At 45.1% G+C, this 18,753-nt stretch overlaps 1 protein-coding gene across 1 annotated transcript in view; it reads right to left on the bottom strand.

Annotated features, from left to right (window-relative positions):
• Positions 1–6,583: 6,583 nt before the first annotated feature.
• ascc3 (activating signal cointegrator 1 complex subunit 3) overlaps positions 6,584–18,753 on the bottom strand; it is a 220,671-nt gene continuing 208,501 nt past the window's right edge. Inside the window, exons 40-44 of the mRNA XM_074654885.1 lie at positions 16,352–16,503; positions 14,328–14,478; positions 10,398–10,601; positions 8,943–9,118; positions 6,584–7,881 (exon numbers count right to left, since the gene is read on the bottom strand). Of these exons, the coding sequence (XP_074510986.1) occupies positions 7,734–7,881; positions 8,943–9,118; positions 10,398–10,601; positions 14,328–14,478; positions 16,352–16,503 (831 nt within the window). The 3' untranslated portion in view covers positions 6,584–7,733. The remainder of the gene's footprint in view (positions 7,882–8,942; positions 9,119–10,397; positions 10,602–14,327; positions 14,479–16,351; positions 16,504–18,753) is intronic.

Below are 18,753 nucleotides of genomic sequence, written 5' to 3' on the forward strand. Positions count from 1 at the left end.
GGGTTATAACACTGGATATGTTGACATGAGGAGTGGCTTCCAAAGTTTCACTTAGGAGTGAAAACACGTCAAATCGTCCCTCCTTGACTCTTCTGTTCCACAGAATAAGTTTTTTCTTGAAGCCCTCAATTTTGTCTGAAACCAAAAACACTGTGCTGTTTCTGCCTTGCATTGATATATTGAGCTGATTTAACTGGTCAAATATATCTGACAAGTAGGCCAGTTTTGCACAAAAGTTACCATCAGTGTAATGCTCAGCAAGAGGGGAGTGCTGCTCTTCCAGAAATGTGTGCACTTCTTCTCTCAGTTCAAAAAGGCGATTAAGCACACGTCCCCTTGAAAGCCACCTTACTTCACTGTGGTACAACAGCTGCAAATGATCTGCATCAAGTCTTTCACACAAAGCAGCAAAACACCTTGAGTTGAGTGCATTTTTCTTAATATAGTTAACAGTTTTCACAGCCACGTTCATGTATTTCCTCACCACACGCTTCGGAGCTTTTACTGGCGCAGGGTTGTCTCTCACATCACTTTTTCGCTTTAAAAACCGATCCATTTTGTCTCACTGCATCCGAGAACGTTAGCTAGCTAACAGTGGCAAACAGGTTTGTCTCTACCTGATGATGTTTGGTGTTTTACACAAGGCCTATTGAAGGAGGTTGGGTCACACTTAATCAACGCGCCTTCGGGGTACCGCACATGCGCAGTAATATCTGCTCTGCACTCGCCGAAATTGAGCTGATCGCAACGCACGACCGCAGCTCCAGTTACACTGCGCATGTGTTATACCCAATACAAGACCCGTGTCCGCCCGTGTCTCAGCCTCCTTCAATAGGCTTTGGTTTTACGGCAGCTGGCATCTTACCTCCTTTAGGTTTTACCTGTTCACTTTGCTAAATAATAATACAAAAATAATCTAGTACCACTGCCTCCGCGGCACACTAGATGGCGCTCTGCGGCACACCGGTGGGCCGCGGCACACTGGTTGAGAATGGCTGATATACATATACTATATATATGATATACTGTATACTACTGTATTATATTATATACTGTATACTACAGTATATTGTTTGATTCCAGTGAATTATTTCCAGTGAGAAACATGCTGTCTTTACTTATTGGGACTGTTTATAAGAATCAGAAATGCTTGTTAGCAACGACACCTGTGGCTGTTAAGTCAACTAAAGTCAGCGTCCTGTTGCTGGCGCTTGTGTTCGCTCTACATAGACATGAAGGAGCATCGCTCAACACAGTGAGGAGACACACGTCAGCTAAAAGCACAATATCACTCTATATTTCAGCTGCTTGGCAGTAATGTTAGCTGACCAGACGAAGGTCTCTCTATGAATCAATGCTGATCCTAGTGTTGGCTTTTCCTGCCTCGGCCTCCCGACCGCGGCCGGAGGGAACAGGGGAGACGCCGGAGTTTTGGTCGGAGACGATAACGTTTCTCTCTGCAGAGCCCCGTCACTTCACAAGACACGGGAAACCTCTGTTGGTCTGGAGGAGCTGCAGCAGTTATTTCTGCACAAATGTCCACTGAACATTCACTAGATATTCTCAGAGCTAAACTAACTCTTCTGCAGTGTGGAGTGAGCAGCATGAACGTGAGAGTGGAGAGAGAGAGAGAGAAGGAGCGCGGTGTGTGAGTGAAGGCAGGCAGAGGAGCAGAGGAGCAGAGACTCCGGTCCTGGAGACCAAAGCTACGGTCTCCCCCGCGTCCTCCGACCGCGGCCAACACTGTTTAACAGCTTCACTAGATACAACCAAGAGGTTTTGGTGCTTCACTGGAGTTTGTGTTGGAGTCTGAGTCTGAACAGCGTAGACACACGACCATGAGACACCAACCCACTGAGACCCACATAGACCAGCTTTAGTCTTTTTTAGGGGGTACAGGGGGTCTTTAGGGGGGTCCAGGGAGTCTTTAGGGGGGTAGAGGGGGTCTTTAGGGGGGTAGAGGGGGTCTTTAGGTGGGTCCAGGGAGTCTTTAGGGGGGTACAGCGAGTCTTTAGGGGGGTAGAGGGGGTCTTTAGGGGGGTCCAGGGAGTCTTTAGGGGGGTCCAGGGGGTCTTTAGGTGGGTCCAGGGAGTCTTTAGGGGGGTAGAGGGGGTCTTTAGGGGGGTCCAGAGGGGGTCTTTAGGGGGGTCCAGGGAGTCTTTAGGAGGGTACAGGGAGTCTTTAGGGGGGTAGAGGGGGTCTTTAGGGGGGTCCAGGGAGTCTTTAGGGGGGTAGAGGGGGTCTTTAGGTGGGTACAGGGGGTCTTTAGGGGGGTACAGGGGGTCTTTAGGGTGGTCCAGAGGGGGTCTTTAGGGGGGTCCAGGGAGTCTTTAGGGGGGTACAGGGAGTCTTTAGGGGGGTAGAGGGGGTCTTTAGGGGGGTCCAGGGAGTCTTTAGGGGGGTAGAGGGGGTCTTTAGGTGGGTACAGGGGGTCTTTAGGGGGGTACAGGGGGTCTTTAGGGGGGTCCAGGGAGTCTTTAGGGGGTACAGGGAGTCTTTAGGGGGGTAGAGGGGGTCTTTCGGGGGGGGTACAGGGAGTCAGGAGGTCTTTAGGGGGGTACAGGGGGTCTTTAGGGGGGTCCAGGGAGTCTTTAGGGGGGTACAGGGAGTCTTTAGGGGGTAGAGGGGGTCTTTAGGGGGGTCCAGGGAGTCTTTAGGGGGGTAGAGGGGGTATTTAGGGGGGTAGAGGGGTCTTTAGGGGGGTCCAGAGGCTCTTTAGGGGGGTACAGTGAGTCAGAGGGTCTTTAGGGGGGTACAGGGAGTCAGGGGGTCTCTAGGGGGGTCCAGGGGGTCTTCAGGGAGGTCCAGGGGGTCTTTAGGGGGGTACAGGGAGTCAGGGGGTCTTTAGGGGGGTACAGGGAGTCAGGGAGTCTTTAGGGGGGTACAGGGAGTCAGGGGGTCTTTAGGGGGGTCCAGGGGGTCTTTAGGGGGGTAGAGGGGTCTTTAGGGGGGTCCAGAGGATCTTTAGGGGGGTACAGGGAGTCAGAGGGTCTTTAGGGGGGTACAGGGAGTCAGGGGGTCTCCAGGGGGGTCCAGGGGGTCTTTAGGGGGTCCAGGGGGTCTTTAGGGGGGTACAGGGAGTCAGGAGGTCTTTAGGGGGGTACAGGGAGTCAGGGGGTCTTTAGGGGGGTCCAGGGGGTCTTTAGGGGGGTCCAGGGAGTCAGGGGGTCTTTAGAGGGAGATAGCAGGTCAACAGTAGAGGTCACATAGATGTGGTGTACATCATATAAGTTTGAATCAATAAATGAATGAATGAATGAATGAAATGGTGAAGGTGTATAAAGTGTAGAACATGGTGATAGAAGTATATGATGCTCATCCCCATGCTCTATTATGTCTCATATGTCTTTGGGTTGATACCATACCACTGGAGAATTGATAAACAAGATCAATAATCCCTCCAGAATACCACATTAAGACACTCTGGGATTTGGGATCAAAAACTTTGAACATTTGGAGATTTCTGCAAGGATTAAGTTTTTCGGCGATTGGATGGCGAGTTGAGGTAGATGGGGACTAACATCATCACACATGAACCCAGTTGGGCTCATTGGATCCACAAGAGTCTCAGCTTTACAATGAGACCCAATCTATGGAATTCAAGACTGTTTAGGGACCCCAGGAAGCAGAAATATTCAGATACACCATTTTAGAATAGGAGACAATAACACATTTATACTACATGTGATTATCATAAAGTGGGCATGTCTGTAAAGGGGAGACTCGTGGGTACCCATAGAACCCATTTACATTCACTGATCTGGAGGTCAGAGGTCAAGGGACCCCTTTGAAAATGGACATGACAGTTTTTCCTCTCCAGAATTTAGCGTTACTTTGGAGCGTTATTTAACCTCCTTCATGACCAGCTAACAGCTTAACAGAATTCAAACAAAAGTACTTAGTTAGGTTCAGATAATATACTGGAAAAACAAAGTCCGGAAACTTGTGTTTGGTGGATTATTTCTCTGTTGTAACAATGCTAATGGTCATTGTATTTTACATGGTTGGAAAGCCTGTTTATTTACCTTCGCAATGATGTCCAACTTGTAAGGATCATGCATTTGTGGGATGAGCAGCACAGCTGATTATGCGGGTAGCGCCCAAGAAAAATTTGCCAAAATGCTCCGTCAATGGTAAACAGTGTATTCTCATAAGGCTACCAGGAAGCCTGCAATGACTGCCCTTCACCGTCAGGCCCGTTTGCGCTGGTGTCGACAACACAGACAATGGAACCTGAACATGTGGGGGAATGTCATGTTCAGTGATGAGTCCAGGTTCTGTCTGCCAAAGTTGGATGGCAGGGTCAAAGTATGGAGACGACACGGAGAACGCTATGCTGATTGTTGCACCGATGGAGTAACAGCTTTTGGTGGTCGGCATCTCCCTCACTGGCAAAACAAGGCTTGTCATCATTGAAGGCCATCTCAATGCAGTGAGATATCGGGATGCGATTCTGCAGCCAGTGGCAATCCCATATCTCCACAATCTGGGACCTAACTTCAGTTGGGGAACATTGTCAGAGCACCGAAGAAGCAAAGAAGAGCCAGGCTCAGGTTTGCAAAAGACCATAAGGATTGGACCATAGAGGACTGGAGTAAGGTCATCTTCTCTGATGAGTCCAATTTTCAGCTTTGCCCAACACCTGGTCGTCTAATGGTTAGACGGAGACCTGGAGAGGCCTACCAGCCTCAGTGTCTCGCACCTACTGTGAAATTTGGTGGAGGATCGGTGATGATCTGGGGGTGCTTCAGCAAGACTGGAATCGGGCAAATTTGTCTTTGTGAATCAAGCCAAGTACAAACCTCAGCCTGGCTCTTCTTTGCTTCTTTGGTGCTCTGACAATGTTCCCCAACTCTGAGGAGTGTTTTTTCCAGCAGGACAATGCTCCATGCCACACAGCCAGGTCAGTGAAGGTGTGGATGAAGGACCACCAGATCAGGACCCTGTCATGGCCAGCCCAATCTCCAGATCTGAATCCCATTGAAAACCTCTGGAATGTGATCAAGAGGAAGATGGATGGTCACAAGCCCTCAAACAAAGCCGAGCTGCTTGAACTTTTGCGCCAGGAGTGGCATAAAGTCACCCAACAGCAATGTGAAAGACTGGTGGAGAGCATGCCAAGACGCATGAAAGCTGTGATTGTAAATCAAGGTTATTCCACCAAATATTGATTTCTGAACTCTTCCTAAGTTAAAACATTAGTATTGTGTTGTTTAAAAATTAATATGAACTTGTTTTCTTTGCATTATTCCAGATCTGAAAACATCTGCATCTTTTTTGTTATTTTGACCAGTTGTCATTTTCTGCAAATAAATGCTCTAAATGACAATATTATTATTTGAAATTTGGGAGAAATGTTGTCAGTAGTTTATAGAATATAACAAACATTTTAATTTGACTCAAACACATACCAATAAATAGTAAAACCAGAGAAACTGATCATTTTGAAGTGGTCTCTTAATTTTTTCCAGAGCTGTATATATATATATATATATATACAGCTCTATATATATATATACACTACGTTTGTAAAGTGAAAATGAAACTTAACGTTGTGAACACTAAGACGAACAACAAGTTGTTTTGACACTGGACATGAACAGCGGCCTCCTGGATGAGAGTCCACCACCCTAAGGGGACATTACAATCTTTCTAGTCCTGGAGCAGCTGCTCTGAGTGTCTAATAATGACGTAGATGGGTTTATATCGTAGTTAGTGTGTTTACTGGCCAGGACAAGAAGACAATGCTTCAAATATGGATGTTACTGCAAACAAGCTATCAACTCTAAAACGTGGATGCTTCCCACACAGAAGATTTATACAATCAACACAGGTTCAAGATGGCCACCCAAGATCAGTGTCACCAACTCAGTATCCAACCAAATGTGCAACGTGGTCACGATCTTGCGTCTGAGTTATGAATAATGGTGGTTATGCAGAACATTAAAATGGTAAATGGTAAATGGACTTGGACTTATATAGCGCTTTTCTAGTCTTCCGACCACTCAAAGCGCTTTACACTACATGTCAGTATTCACCCATTCACACACACATTCATACACTGATGGCAGAGGCTACTAAGGTGCCAACTTTGCCCATCAGGATTTAATCTAAATACTCATTCACACACCGATGGCTATGCCTCCGGGAGCAATTTTTTGGGGTTAAGTGTCTTGCTCAAGGACACATCGACATGTGACCCGGAGCAGCCGGGGATCGAACCACCGACCTTCCGATTGGTGGACAACCTGCTCTACCCTCTGAGCCACAGCCACTGGGACATTACAGTGTGATGTCCCAGTGAAGTTGACTAAAATCTCATCACTTCATCATTCATTAGACATTTGTGTAAAATGTTGACATAATTAGCATATGGATTCCTGAGTTATGGCTAAAAACCTGTTTTGTGAGGTCACAGTGACCTTTGACCACCAAAATCTAATCAGTTCATCCTCGAGTCCAAGTGGTCGTTTGTGCCAAATGTGATGAATTCACGAGAATGGACGGACAACCTGAAAACCTAAAGGCCCAATCCACGGCCGTCTACGACCACGGCGTGGAGGCATGAAAACATGAAAACAACTACGGTGTGAGAAACAATGCTTTTATTTAGAAGCTGATCCACATTCAGCAGTAGACAAACTCACTGATACACAATTCAAAACTGGAGGAGGAGGAGGAGGAGGAGGAGGAGGAGGAGGAGGAGAGGAGGATGAGGAGGATGAGGAGGAGGAGGAGAGGAGGAGGAGAGGAGGAAGAGAGGAGGAGGAGGAGGAGAGGAAGAGGAGGATGAGGAGGATGAGGAGGATGAGGAGGATGAGGAGGAGGAGATGTGACAGTTTGGAGCTCCTGAGTGAAGCCCCTGTAGAGAGAAGAAGCCTGTTTGACCTGCAGTGAATCGGCTCTGATGGGCAGATTAAAGGACCAGTTCTCGTTGAACAGTATCTGCATGCTGTGAGTCTGACCTTTGGATCAATGTCTCAATTAAGATTCTGAAACTAACTTCTGATTCTAAATCAGTTCAACACACCAAACCCATCTTTTTGTATATTATTCTTATTATTCTTATTATTATTATATTATCATATATGTCACAAGAATTACAGGCTCCGTTCACTGAAGCCCAGCCTCAACCCGACCAGTATGACGTCTCACTGTCTCATCTATATCAACCTGTGCTTTTTTTTCCCATAAGGCCACAGTGGTTTAGTTCATGGATGTGGGGGTCTATTCCTCTCTTGTTTTCTTGGGATATTTCAGATATTTCAGAAAACCCCCTAGTTCTTGATATACTTGGTGAGGACAGATGACAGTGGAGGGTGTTAGAAACCCCCCAGTGGAAGCCAGCTGTCTCATGGAAACAGAGAGGTTTGTGATTTGAATGCACAGGGTGGAAACGTTGAACGAGTACGATGAAGGCAAATATTCATTTTTGTGGGCAAGACTTTTCTCTTTGAACGAATCACAAGAAGTTCTTCAAGACCGCCATTTCACACTGATATTAAATAATCAGAGAAATCCACAGTAGAAGAGACACACATGTTCTTTTTTCTGAACTAAGAGTAGGTTCAATTGACCAGAATGCAATGCAGTCACAATACAGAAGTTTAGAGTAAGAGGTGAATGTTAGAACTGAAGCCGGTGTAGATAAGGGAAGCTGATACAAAGTGGGTCCATCAGTGACACTCACAACAGAGTTATCCCACTGATCTGTTGATCTCTGACGGTGTTCCTCAGCTGAGGGACAGCTCAGTCACTGAGTCGGACACCTCTGTGTTAACCTGAGCAGTGATGCTGGCCGGTGTGACGTTCAGGTGGATGTCGTACTGCTGGTCCAGGCCCAGATAGCTGTCACTCATCAGGTACAGTGTGTAGATACACCTGGAACCACAACATACATGGATCAGCAGGTAGAACATAAGCATGGATGCACAAGGCTGGTCGCTACAGGTAGAACATAAGCATGGATGCACAGGACTGGTTGCTGCTCTGGTAGAACATAAGCATGGATGCACGGGGCTGGTTGCAGCAGGTAGAAGAGGGCTGGTTTCTACAGGTAGAACATAAGCATGGATGCACAAGGCTGGTTGCTGCTCTGGTAGAACATAAGCATGGATGTACAAGGCTGGTTGCTGCAGGTAGAACATAAGCATGGATGCACGGGGCTGGTTGCTGCTCTGGTAGAACATAAGCATGGATGCACGGGGCTGGTTGCTGCTCTGGTAGAACATAAGCATGGATGCACGGGGCTGGTTGCTACAGGTAGAGTATAATCTGTTTGGTTTAAGGATAACTCTGGTGATATTCAGTATTTCTCTCATCGTCAATAAATCCCATTTGACTCAACCCCACATACTCCAGATACTGACTAAAGGAGTAAAGTTTTCTACTGTGGCCAGCTGTTGCTGAAATTACAGAACTTATTTTTTAAAATGAAACTACATATTTGTAAAGATGTTCATCTTCAGTAGGAACCAGTGAGCTTAGGGCTGAGAGCCACAGTCAGGGTGGGGAGGTATTGAGAGACGGACTAACACTCTGTCATTGTGTTGTCATGGGACTTGGTCTAGTTCCCATTATGATGAGGCAGGTGCATCTGAAACTAGCTGGAACAAACTATCTTCTATCTTCTGGTGAAAATATGCTTTATAATGTCATTCACAGTCCTTGATCAAAATGACAACCTCTCATCATATTCCATGAGTTCTTTGACCAGTAGGGACCATGTCAGAACTTGCAGCCTTGTCTTAAATCGTTAAATAAATGTGAAAGTGTTTGAGTATAAAGCTGTGACGACTATGTTTTGCTACTAATCCAGAGTGGTCGACGGGCTGATGAACTTGTCTGACCTGAAACTGGCATACAGCCGCTTTATATGGAGTGTACGGGGAAGGCCTGTGTTTGTGTATGGCTTAATGTTTCCTTTGTGTACAGCTGCTTACCTCCCAGTCTTCTCTGGTGTGTAGAAGGCCACAGACACAGCTGTGCGGTGGCGCACGTATCCGACACGTTTGACAGCCAGCAGCTCCCTGCGATCCACCTCTCCCATGACCAGGAACCAGCCTTCATCCTTCAGCTTGGGGAACCTGGGAGCCTGGGCCTTACTGTCCTGCTTCCTCTGAAAGAACAGACACACTGTCGAGTAAACGGGGCTGCAGCACCTTACTCACTTCATTAGGAGATCTCAGCTGAGCTGCCTTTACCTGGCAGGGAGGTTCAGCAGAATCTGTATTATATTATGCTATGCTATGCTATACTACGCTAATACTAACACCATAATAACATGTTAAAACATTAATGCCATAATAACACGTTAACGAAAATTTGTTTTAACGCCACTAATTTCTTTAACACATTAATGCGATCAATCTTTCTGAGGTTGTAGTGGCTCAGTTTTAAAGCTGGAGTGAAGCTACTGGTATCATATGAAACTACAGAACCTAATGACTCCATCGGTACCAACCATGTCATAGTAACTTGACAGGAAGTCCCTTGACCTCTGACCTCCAGATATGTGAATGTAAATGGGTTCTATGGGTACCCACGAGTCTCCCCTTTACAGACATGCCCACTTTATGATAATCACATGCAGTTTGGGGCAAGTCATAGTCAAGTCAGCACACTGACACACTGACAGCTGTTGTTGCCTGTTGGGCTGCAGTTTGCCATGTTATGATTGGAGCATATTGTTTTATGCTAAATGCAGTACCTGTGAGGGTTTCTGGACAATATCTGTCATTGTTTTGTGTTGTTCATTGATTTCCAATAATAAATATATACATACATTTGCATAAAGCAGCATATTTGAGTATTAAATACTTGACAAATTTCCCTTTAAGGTCCATTTTGAACAGATAAAAAATGTGTGATGGATTTTAATCGATTGACAGCTCCACTATTTATTATAGCAAGTGACATTTTGGCTAAAAAAATAAGAAGGAATAATAAAATAGAAGGTTTGAGAATAAATGGTTTAGAATAAAAAATGTCAATGTGTGCAGACAATGTCAATTTTCAAATTCAACCAAATCTTACTGAATTAGTTTCAGATTTGAAGGTTAACTTTGGTGTGTTTCAACTGGGACCCTATTCTACCATGTTTCTGTGTCTAAGTGACTGATGACAACTTGTGAAAGTGGTCCAGTGTTGAGGGAGAACGCTGTGACCAGCAGCTGTGAAACAGTCTGTAATGTGATCAGTTCCTCACCGTCACTACGTCCACTAAACCTTTTTGTTTCTGCCACTGACAGGCTCACCTTGTTATTAGTGTCTGACAACATTAAGTGAAGGAGCCTACAGAGCAATTATACTAACTATATTCTATTTGATTCATACTATTCAGTGTTTTATGAATATATTACATACTGTATATTCAGTATTGGTATGAGCATACTGACCCTCTGCTGGCCCATGTTGATGCGTCTCAGGGACACCTGCAGGACGTACTCCTGATCAGCGTGGACATCCAGCCAGCTGCTCTCCTTCAGGTTAACTCCTGCCGCTGGGAGGCGACGCTCCGTCTGCTGCTGGCTCTCCTCCCACCAGCCCTTCATGCTCATCTCAACCTCCAGCACTGGGAGGTGACTGATGAAGGACCAGGCCTGACGAGGGGGAGACAACATGGTGATGAGACAGAGACACAGATAGAGACATAGATATAGACAGAGACAGAGACAGAGACAGAGACAGAGACAGAGACAGAGACAGAGACAGAGAGACAGAGACAGAGACAGAGTGACAGTGAGACAGAGACAGAGACAGAGACAGAGACAGAGTGACAGAGACAGAGACAGAGACAGAGACAGAGACAGAGACAGAGACAGAGACAGAGACACAGAGACAGAGTGACAGAGTGACAGAGTGACAGAGTGACAGAGACAGAGATGACGGATTAGGAGGAAGCATCTATATAAACACATTTACTGGGTTTAGAGTCTTGTTCAACCTGGACCCTATTTTCCATGTTTTGGGCGTAACTGACTAATAGATACAATCTTTGAAACAGGTCCAGTATTGAGGGAGAACACTGTAGACAGCAGCTGCTCACAGGCTGCAATGTAATCCTATTGGGGCAAGCTGGCAGCGTCATCTACGTCCACTAAAAGTGCTGGTTTTTACCATGACGGGCTCTGATTGTTATTTTACGTCTCTGACATCATGGAAGGAGTTTCGCTCGAGGAGAAGTCTCGTTGTGAAATCTGGAGAGGTGGCGTGTTGCTGGAAGACAACGGTGGAATAGTGGAACACATCCACGGTGGAAACGTGAGTGTTTGTTGTGTTGGAGGACGGAAAGAGTAGCTTAGTGTTATCTTAAAGATTTTCAATGTCATGGCTGAATATTTAGATGATTTCCACAATGTGGATGAGCTCTTTGAATTGGTATTTATCTGAGCCAGAGTATACAGATATTCAGATTTCACCAGACTTCTCCTTGAGAGGGACCTGGACACAATAACCAACAGACCGGATCAAGAGGAAGGTCAGTGAAGAGGTTTTTATTTATCCGTAGGGTCCTTTCCATGCTGTTGTCAGACACTTAGAATAACATAATTCACAACAACAGTTGTTCGTCGATCCGTACCCGGGTCCACTTCTAAAGGTGGTCTGGAGTACGGATCATGTGGACTCGGGTACGGCTCGCATCAGGTGTGAAAGCTGACCGTACCAAAACACAGAAGTGGACCGTTATTTAACGCGAGTAACAAGTAACGTGAGTAACGTGAGTAACGAGAGTAAGGTGAGTAACGTGAGTAACGAGAGTAACGTGAGTAACGTGAGTAACGAGAGTAACGTGAGTAAGGTGAGTAACGTGAGTAACGAGAGTAACGTGAGTAACGTGAGTAAGGTGAGTAACGTGAGTAACGAGAATAACGTGAGTAACGAGAGTAACGTGAGTAAGGTGAGTAACGTGAGTAACGTGAGTAACGAGAGTAATGTGAGTAACGAGAGTAATGTGAGTAACGTGAGTAAGGTGAGTAACGTGAGTAACGAGAGTAACATGAGTAACGTGAGTAACGAGAGTAACGAGAGTAACGTGAGTAAGGTGAGTAACGTGAGTAACGAGAGTAATGTGAGTAACGAGAGTAATGTGAGTAACGTGAGTAAGGTGAGTAACGTGAGTAACGAGAGTAACGTGAGTAACGAGAGTAACATGAGTAACGTGAGTAACGAGAGTAACGAGAGTAACGTGAGTAAGGTGAGTAACGTGAGTAACGAGAGTAACGTGAGTAACGAGAGTAACGTGAGTAAGGTGAGTAACGTGAGTAACGAGAGTAACGTGAGTAACGTGAGTAACGTGAGTAACGTGAGTAACGTGAGTAACGAGAGTAACGTAAGTAAGGTGAGTAACGAGAGTAACGTGAGTAACGTGAGTAAGGTGAGTAACGTGAGTAACGTGAGTAACGTGAGTAACGAGAGTAACGTGAGTAACGAGAGTAACGGGAGTAACGAGAGTAACGGGAGTAACGTTAGCAGTCAGCGAGTAGTTGTGAAAGGGCAGGCTTTTTTCAAAGCCGCCAGTCTCCTCCGAAATCTGTACACATATAAAACTGTTTCATATCTACAGTACGTCTGTATCTGCGGCAGCATGCACTGATCTCATCCTCTGAACTGTACGGTCGTGGATGATACAGCAGGAAGGCCGGCGAGAGGTCCCTTCAAATATAAATAGTAGGCGATGGGGTTGAGTGAGGTTTGTTATTTTATTTAGCTGATTTAATGGTCTGTCTCCGAAGAACGAGAGACGCTCAGCTGCTCAGCGGGCAGAGAGAGACAGAGACGGGGTTGGGGGGGAGACAACGTGTGGAGTCGTCCTGTTTTCACATCAAACTCGGTGAAATCAGAGTTTATTTCAACCAAACCAGATGTGGTGATTGTTGGAAAGACTAACGACAGCAGTTTGGTGAGTTATATTTTGTTTCTATCCAGGTTGGATGAAGTGTTTTATGATGCTCCGCCACTAGAACAGCTGATCTCAACATAAACAAATACATGTGGATGATGACGCAAGTGTACTCAAGTACAGAACAGCTTTACTAATGTGAAAGCTGAGGGGGGGGGGGGGGGGGGGGTTGCAATTTTACTCGGGCACGGTACGGATCAATCGTACCTAATGTGAAAACGCACTTAGACACAAATACATGGGAGAATAGGGTCCATGTTGAAAAGTACTGAAGTTCCCCTTTAACCTCACCTGTTAGAACTCTGCTCTGCTACCCTGCCTGTACTCTACCTGCACTGCTGTGCTTTAACGCCTAAACCTTTTGTTTTTCTATCTTGAGTTCTGGTACTTTGGGTCTAGAAAAGCGCTTTACAAATAAAATGTATAATAATAATAGTTATTATTATTATCATAGTAACACAATGTTAATTTCCCACCCTGCACATGCACAAGTCAAAGTTTTAGAAATGAGACATCCCCCTGTTCATATGACCTGCCAGTGGTGCTCAGACAGGAAGTAGAGAGAGAAAAAGAAGATGAGAGTTTGAAGACGGGGTGTGTGTCGGATAGACAGATCCGTCAGCTCCTGTACAGGAAGTCATTCTAACAGACACTGCTCCTGCTCTGAGCTTCTTAGCTTCCTCTTAAGTCTTTCTATAGAGAATTTAACATTTGGCTCAACCGAACAGCCCCAGCATGAGGAAGACATGAGACAAGGAAAAGATAAAGGCACAGAGAAAGTGACATGACATGTGTGTGTGTGTGTGTGTGTGTGTGTGTGTGTGTGTGTCAGTGTACAGAGGGCTGGGAGGAGAAAAGCCTCTCTGATTCACCCGGCAAAAGCTATTTATGTGAGGATTACTCTCCCTGGGCCAGTCAGACAGGAACGTTGCTGCACATCTAATTATTTAATTAGAGAGGCCGCCACACTCTGGGGGGTAGGGGCGGTGCTGGAGTAAAGGTGGGGTAGGAGGAAAGCGGGGACACTGATTGGGTGAAGCCACGGGGCCTGCCATCGTGCCCGGACACTCTCATTACTGCTGCAATTAGCACTTCAATAGCAGCTGTAAACCCCATCAATGGAGCTGTGATTGGGGATCCTGGAGGTATCTGGGACCACAGTGGCAAGACTGCTCATGGCACATCACTGATAATGGTGTGTGTGTGTGTGTGTGTGTGTGTGTTTGTGTGTGTGTGTGTGTGATACATGTGTGAGTAGGTCCATTCTGAAGATCATTTTTGTTAAATGTCTGTTTTAGTTTTTCCGTTCTGTAGAACTTCCTACAGTAATAAGGGATGGATAAAACTTTGTCCAAAGTTCAGACTTTCCTGGTTCTGGTGGACTTTCATATATACTCCCAATGTGTGATCATATTTGTAATCTTACCTGGGCAATCTGACTTGATTGAAACTCTTGGCCAACGATAGCAGCAAAAACACTTTCCTTTCCGTCGCAGGCAGCGATCAGCTCAGGAAGTCCTTCGATTGGCCCGTTGAAGCCCCCCACATTGCTCCTCCCCTTCCTGTTCGCCCATCTCCTGAGGAGTGAGAGAGGGAAGGGACACATTCTTGGTCATGAGACGGCATCATTTTTTTTTTTTTTTAATAGGAAGAACATTGCAAGGCATATAAATAATAGAGCAGCGGTAGCAAGTAGTCTTCTATTTTTCATCCATTTTTCCCTCCCACCCCCGACAATAAAGGAAATAACCAACATAACACTAATAGTTATAAGACTTAAGGCAGAAATTACACCAAACTTAGAAACACACTGGACACATGAAATAATAAAACTCATACAACATTCACATATACACAAAAAGCATAAATAAAATAAAAACAAATTAGATAAAAAATAAAGTAGTAAAAAAAAAAAATTTAAATTTAAAAAAAGCATAAAAATTAAATAAATAAAGTAGCAAAAAAAATAAAAAAAGAATTGGGATTAAAAAAAATAAAAAAATAAATAACAACAGCAATCCAACAAAACAAATAAGGAGGCTCAGTCGTCACAGCCAGGCAAGGAGGTCAGAGATTCAATATGGTTTAGAAGAGGTTTCCAAGTCTTTTCAAAAGAATTGAGGGAACCTTTAAGGGAAAATCTAAGTTTCTCCAAACCAATGGACAGTAACATATCTTTCACCCACCTATTGTGCGTCGGAGGTAGAATATGTTTCCATTCAAACAGAATAAGTCGCCTTGCCAACAAGGTGGTAGAGGCGAGAACATGTTGCATGTCTTTAGAAATATTGGGCTGAAAGGGCTCTCCGAACAAAGCCAAGAGAGGGCCGGGGATAACAGTAATATTATATGCTACGTTAAGTGTGTTGAAGATCTCGGTCCAAAATGTATTGAGGTTCTGGCAGGCCAGAACATGTGAGTGTGGTCGGCTGGAGATTGCCGGCACCTGTTACATGAGTTTTTTAGAGACAGCATCATTGCGTTTGTACCAAATGATTGAACGCTGGGGGATGCAGGCCTGGTCGTCCTTATGGTGTGTGCATGGAGAAAGTCTCCCAGCTTGCTGTGAACAATAAGGTCCTACTGTATATGTGTGTGTGTGTGCAGCGGTGAGGGGGGGCTTCACGATGTAAATGATTGTGTTTGCTGAGTTCCATACCAAAAGGTGGGAATGGTTAAAAATGTCTAATCAAAGTCCTGTTTGTTGTTCCAGCAGCCAGACCTCACCGCTGTGAAAGCCTCTACACCTAGAGGAGTCTGTAGAGGACGTGTGAAGAAGCCGACCACATATTTAAGGAACATGATGACATGTGATGTTCACAGACTCTGAGCACAGCTGGGAGAACAAGGAAACAGATTAGCCCTCTACTAGAGCTAGCGACACTGTACAGGCCGTACAGCTGTAGCTGTGGAGAAGTGATGTACCTGAACACAGCCTCACGGCACTTTGTGAAATAGTCACAGAATGTAATCTGTTTAATTCGTGTACATGGACACCAATCTGCCATTTTTTTTCGTGATGCTCAGCACATCTTTTTTGTGCGTTTTCCTACAAACGTCCAGCAACACGTGATACACGGGTCAATTTCCGCTCCAGTCTTTTCAAAATAAAACTACTTAGTTAGGTTTAGGAAAAGATGGTGGTTTGGGTTAAAATAACACTGGAAGTGGTGTAACTGAAGGACGGAGGTTACATGACAGTTAAATCAACTTTGACTTGTCTCCATTTGACGCCGGTCTCCTGGTTAAAAGTCCGGTGTTGTTGGACCCACCCATCCACCCCGACCTCCACCCCGACCTCCTCCCTATATTCAGTTTTGCAGCTCTCTCTACTTATCGGATCACAGTTATGTGGATTACAAGAACTGATTTTGTGCTGACCATCATGACAAAAATGTGAAATTTGTGTCTATTTCACGAATCAATCCATTAAATGAAACGCCTGTATACCTGAACAGATAGAGGTGCTGCTGTTCTACATGTGGCAGCGTCAGTAAGGAGGAGTCGTGCAGCCAGCGGCCCTGGATGATCATCTGCACCAGGTTGCAGATACCAATGGCCGCAACGAGCCAGCCTTCGTTGGCAGCTACATCCAGCATCGCCTGAGGACAAGAAACAAACTTAAAGCAAGCAACAATAAATACATGTCTTCTGAGTTTGCAACACCACAGAAACCCGTTTTATTAACCACACAGGCTAGTATATAAAATGATGTTTGAAAATGTTGAAAAAATAAGCAGTGTTCTCTGCTCTGAAGCGTTGGTGGAGTGTCCGCTGAAGGCGCTGAGACCACGGCCAATCACAGGTGAGGGGTGATTACATACAGTATGTACAGTTACAGTATATACCACCTGTTGGCCGTCCCACTGCTGCGTGATACTTTTACAGAATGTTAATGCTCTATGGGCAGAGCATACGCAGAGACTTCCGCTAGCCAAGCCGGCTAACTTCCTGTTAGCTCTATGCTAACTTGAATGGGGATAAATAATTAAATTGTGCAGCTCTTCTAGACTTTTCAAATGTTATCGGACTGAATCCATCAGATTCTGACAGTGAAACCAGTCATTTTGCTCACAACTATTTTTCCTCTGTTTTACAGCAGTAGTGACGGAGTCGGCTACGCAGCCTATGATGTCAGCACTAGTCTGACTAACTTGGCCGTGATTGGCCAGTGAGCCCAGTCCTGGAACGCAGTACGTTCTCATACGCACCCTGAATGACGGGCACACAGAGAGGACCGGTAAGAGACAGACGGGACCGGACGGCCCGCTGGGATTAGTCCCAGTATGCTAGACGGACAGTGCACCACTGGCTGTGGGGAGTGTAAGTAGTGATTGAGTGGGGGAGCCACTCATGCTATGTGCTCTAGTATTGTTATGTGTTGGGGGGGGGGGTTATGCTGAGGATGCCATGATTTAACGGTGTAACTCCACAGATCACTACTATATCGTTCAAAGTCTTTTCACACGTTTCCAGCACTTCTTTTCTAACATGTTTAATGTGTTTAGTTTCCCCAGACTATACAGATATTCATCATTATGCCATATCAAGCAAAGTCACCCTGCAGGGTGTTTAGTCCACACGTTTTGAGTTCTGCACAGGACATTTCATTTTGTTGTGTAAAGCTTCGGGTTGGGACGTCTTTTTTTTTTGGGATATAATTTATCAATCATTTTTGCTCTTTCCGTCTCCGACTGTGACAATCTTCTGAGTTCATGCGCATCATGTGTTTCAGCTAGATATGCTGAAGAGACGGAGTGTGGCCACTGTGAGGCTAACTGACAGTCAGAGATGAAATGAAGCCCAACCCGAGACCCGAGACTTAGTGACAATCCAACAGTTGCTTTCACTTTATGTATACAAATATACACATATCACTGTAAGTATCAATACAAATATACGTTCACGTTATGTATGTGTATACAAATACACACTCATTCAATAAAAACAGGCATAAAGAGGCTGAAGAACAGAATCCTTTTAGTAAACGGTAGCAGCAGGACGCCAGAGAAGTAACCACATCCATGAGCCATGCAATATCACTGCCAGATACACAGCATGGAAAATCACAAGCACATGTACACACACACACACACACACACTGAGCTGTGGACAATGGCTTACAGACGGTAAGACATGGTCCTAACTTCAAACAGTACATAGAAAGAACCCAAGTAAACAGCAGCTGGTAGCTGGTACACCACACCTCAGATACTAGATAACCTGCATGGACAGTCTGTGATGGATAAAGTTATAGGGCTGTTATCAGTGTTATACTCTACGCTCTAATACATAATGTAGACCAGGCGCTACAGTAAGTATGGTGTTGTTCCACTGAGGAACCGAGCCCTTATGGAAGGAGAACCCTGGGTGTTAGATCTAACCTTTGAGCATCATGTTATTTATGAGATGGATCAGCAAGTTCAGCTACAAATCACCTACTAATGTTGAACATTCCCCTTACTCTCTGCTTCATATACAGCAAAGCCCCGCCCCTCAACATGTGCTCTCTTTTCATGTGCAACACATAATTCAAATGTATTCCTCTTTAACCTTTTTACATCACGTTGCTATCATTAAATGACTCGGAGCTGTTATTTTAACGCTCTCTATGCTTCTAAATGTATTATTCTATTCTGTTAAAAGCCTTTAGTTTGGATATACAGTGGAGCTTTTATGATGACAAAAGTAAAACCCTCAACACCAAAAGTCTTCATCAATGTGTTTATGAAATAACTAGTTAACTGTGTGACCAATGCATGGTGCCACAGGCTTCGTCAGGTTAGCCAGTTGTTATATGATTCCTGCTCATCAGCTCCTGGGAAGGGATTCTGGTGAATGATCCTACTTAG

Source organism: Sebastes fasciatus, chromosome 12 (genome assembly GCF_043250625.1).
Source record: "Sebastes fasciatus isolate fSebFas1 chromosome 12, fSebFas1.pri, whole genome shotgun sequence".
NCBI classification, from domain to species: Eukaryota; Metazoa; Chordata; class Actinopteri; order Perciformes; family Sebastidae; genus Sebastes; species Sebastes fasciatus.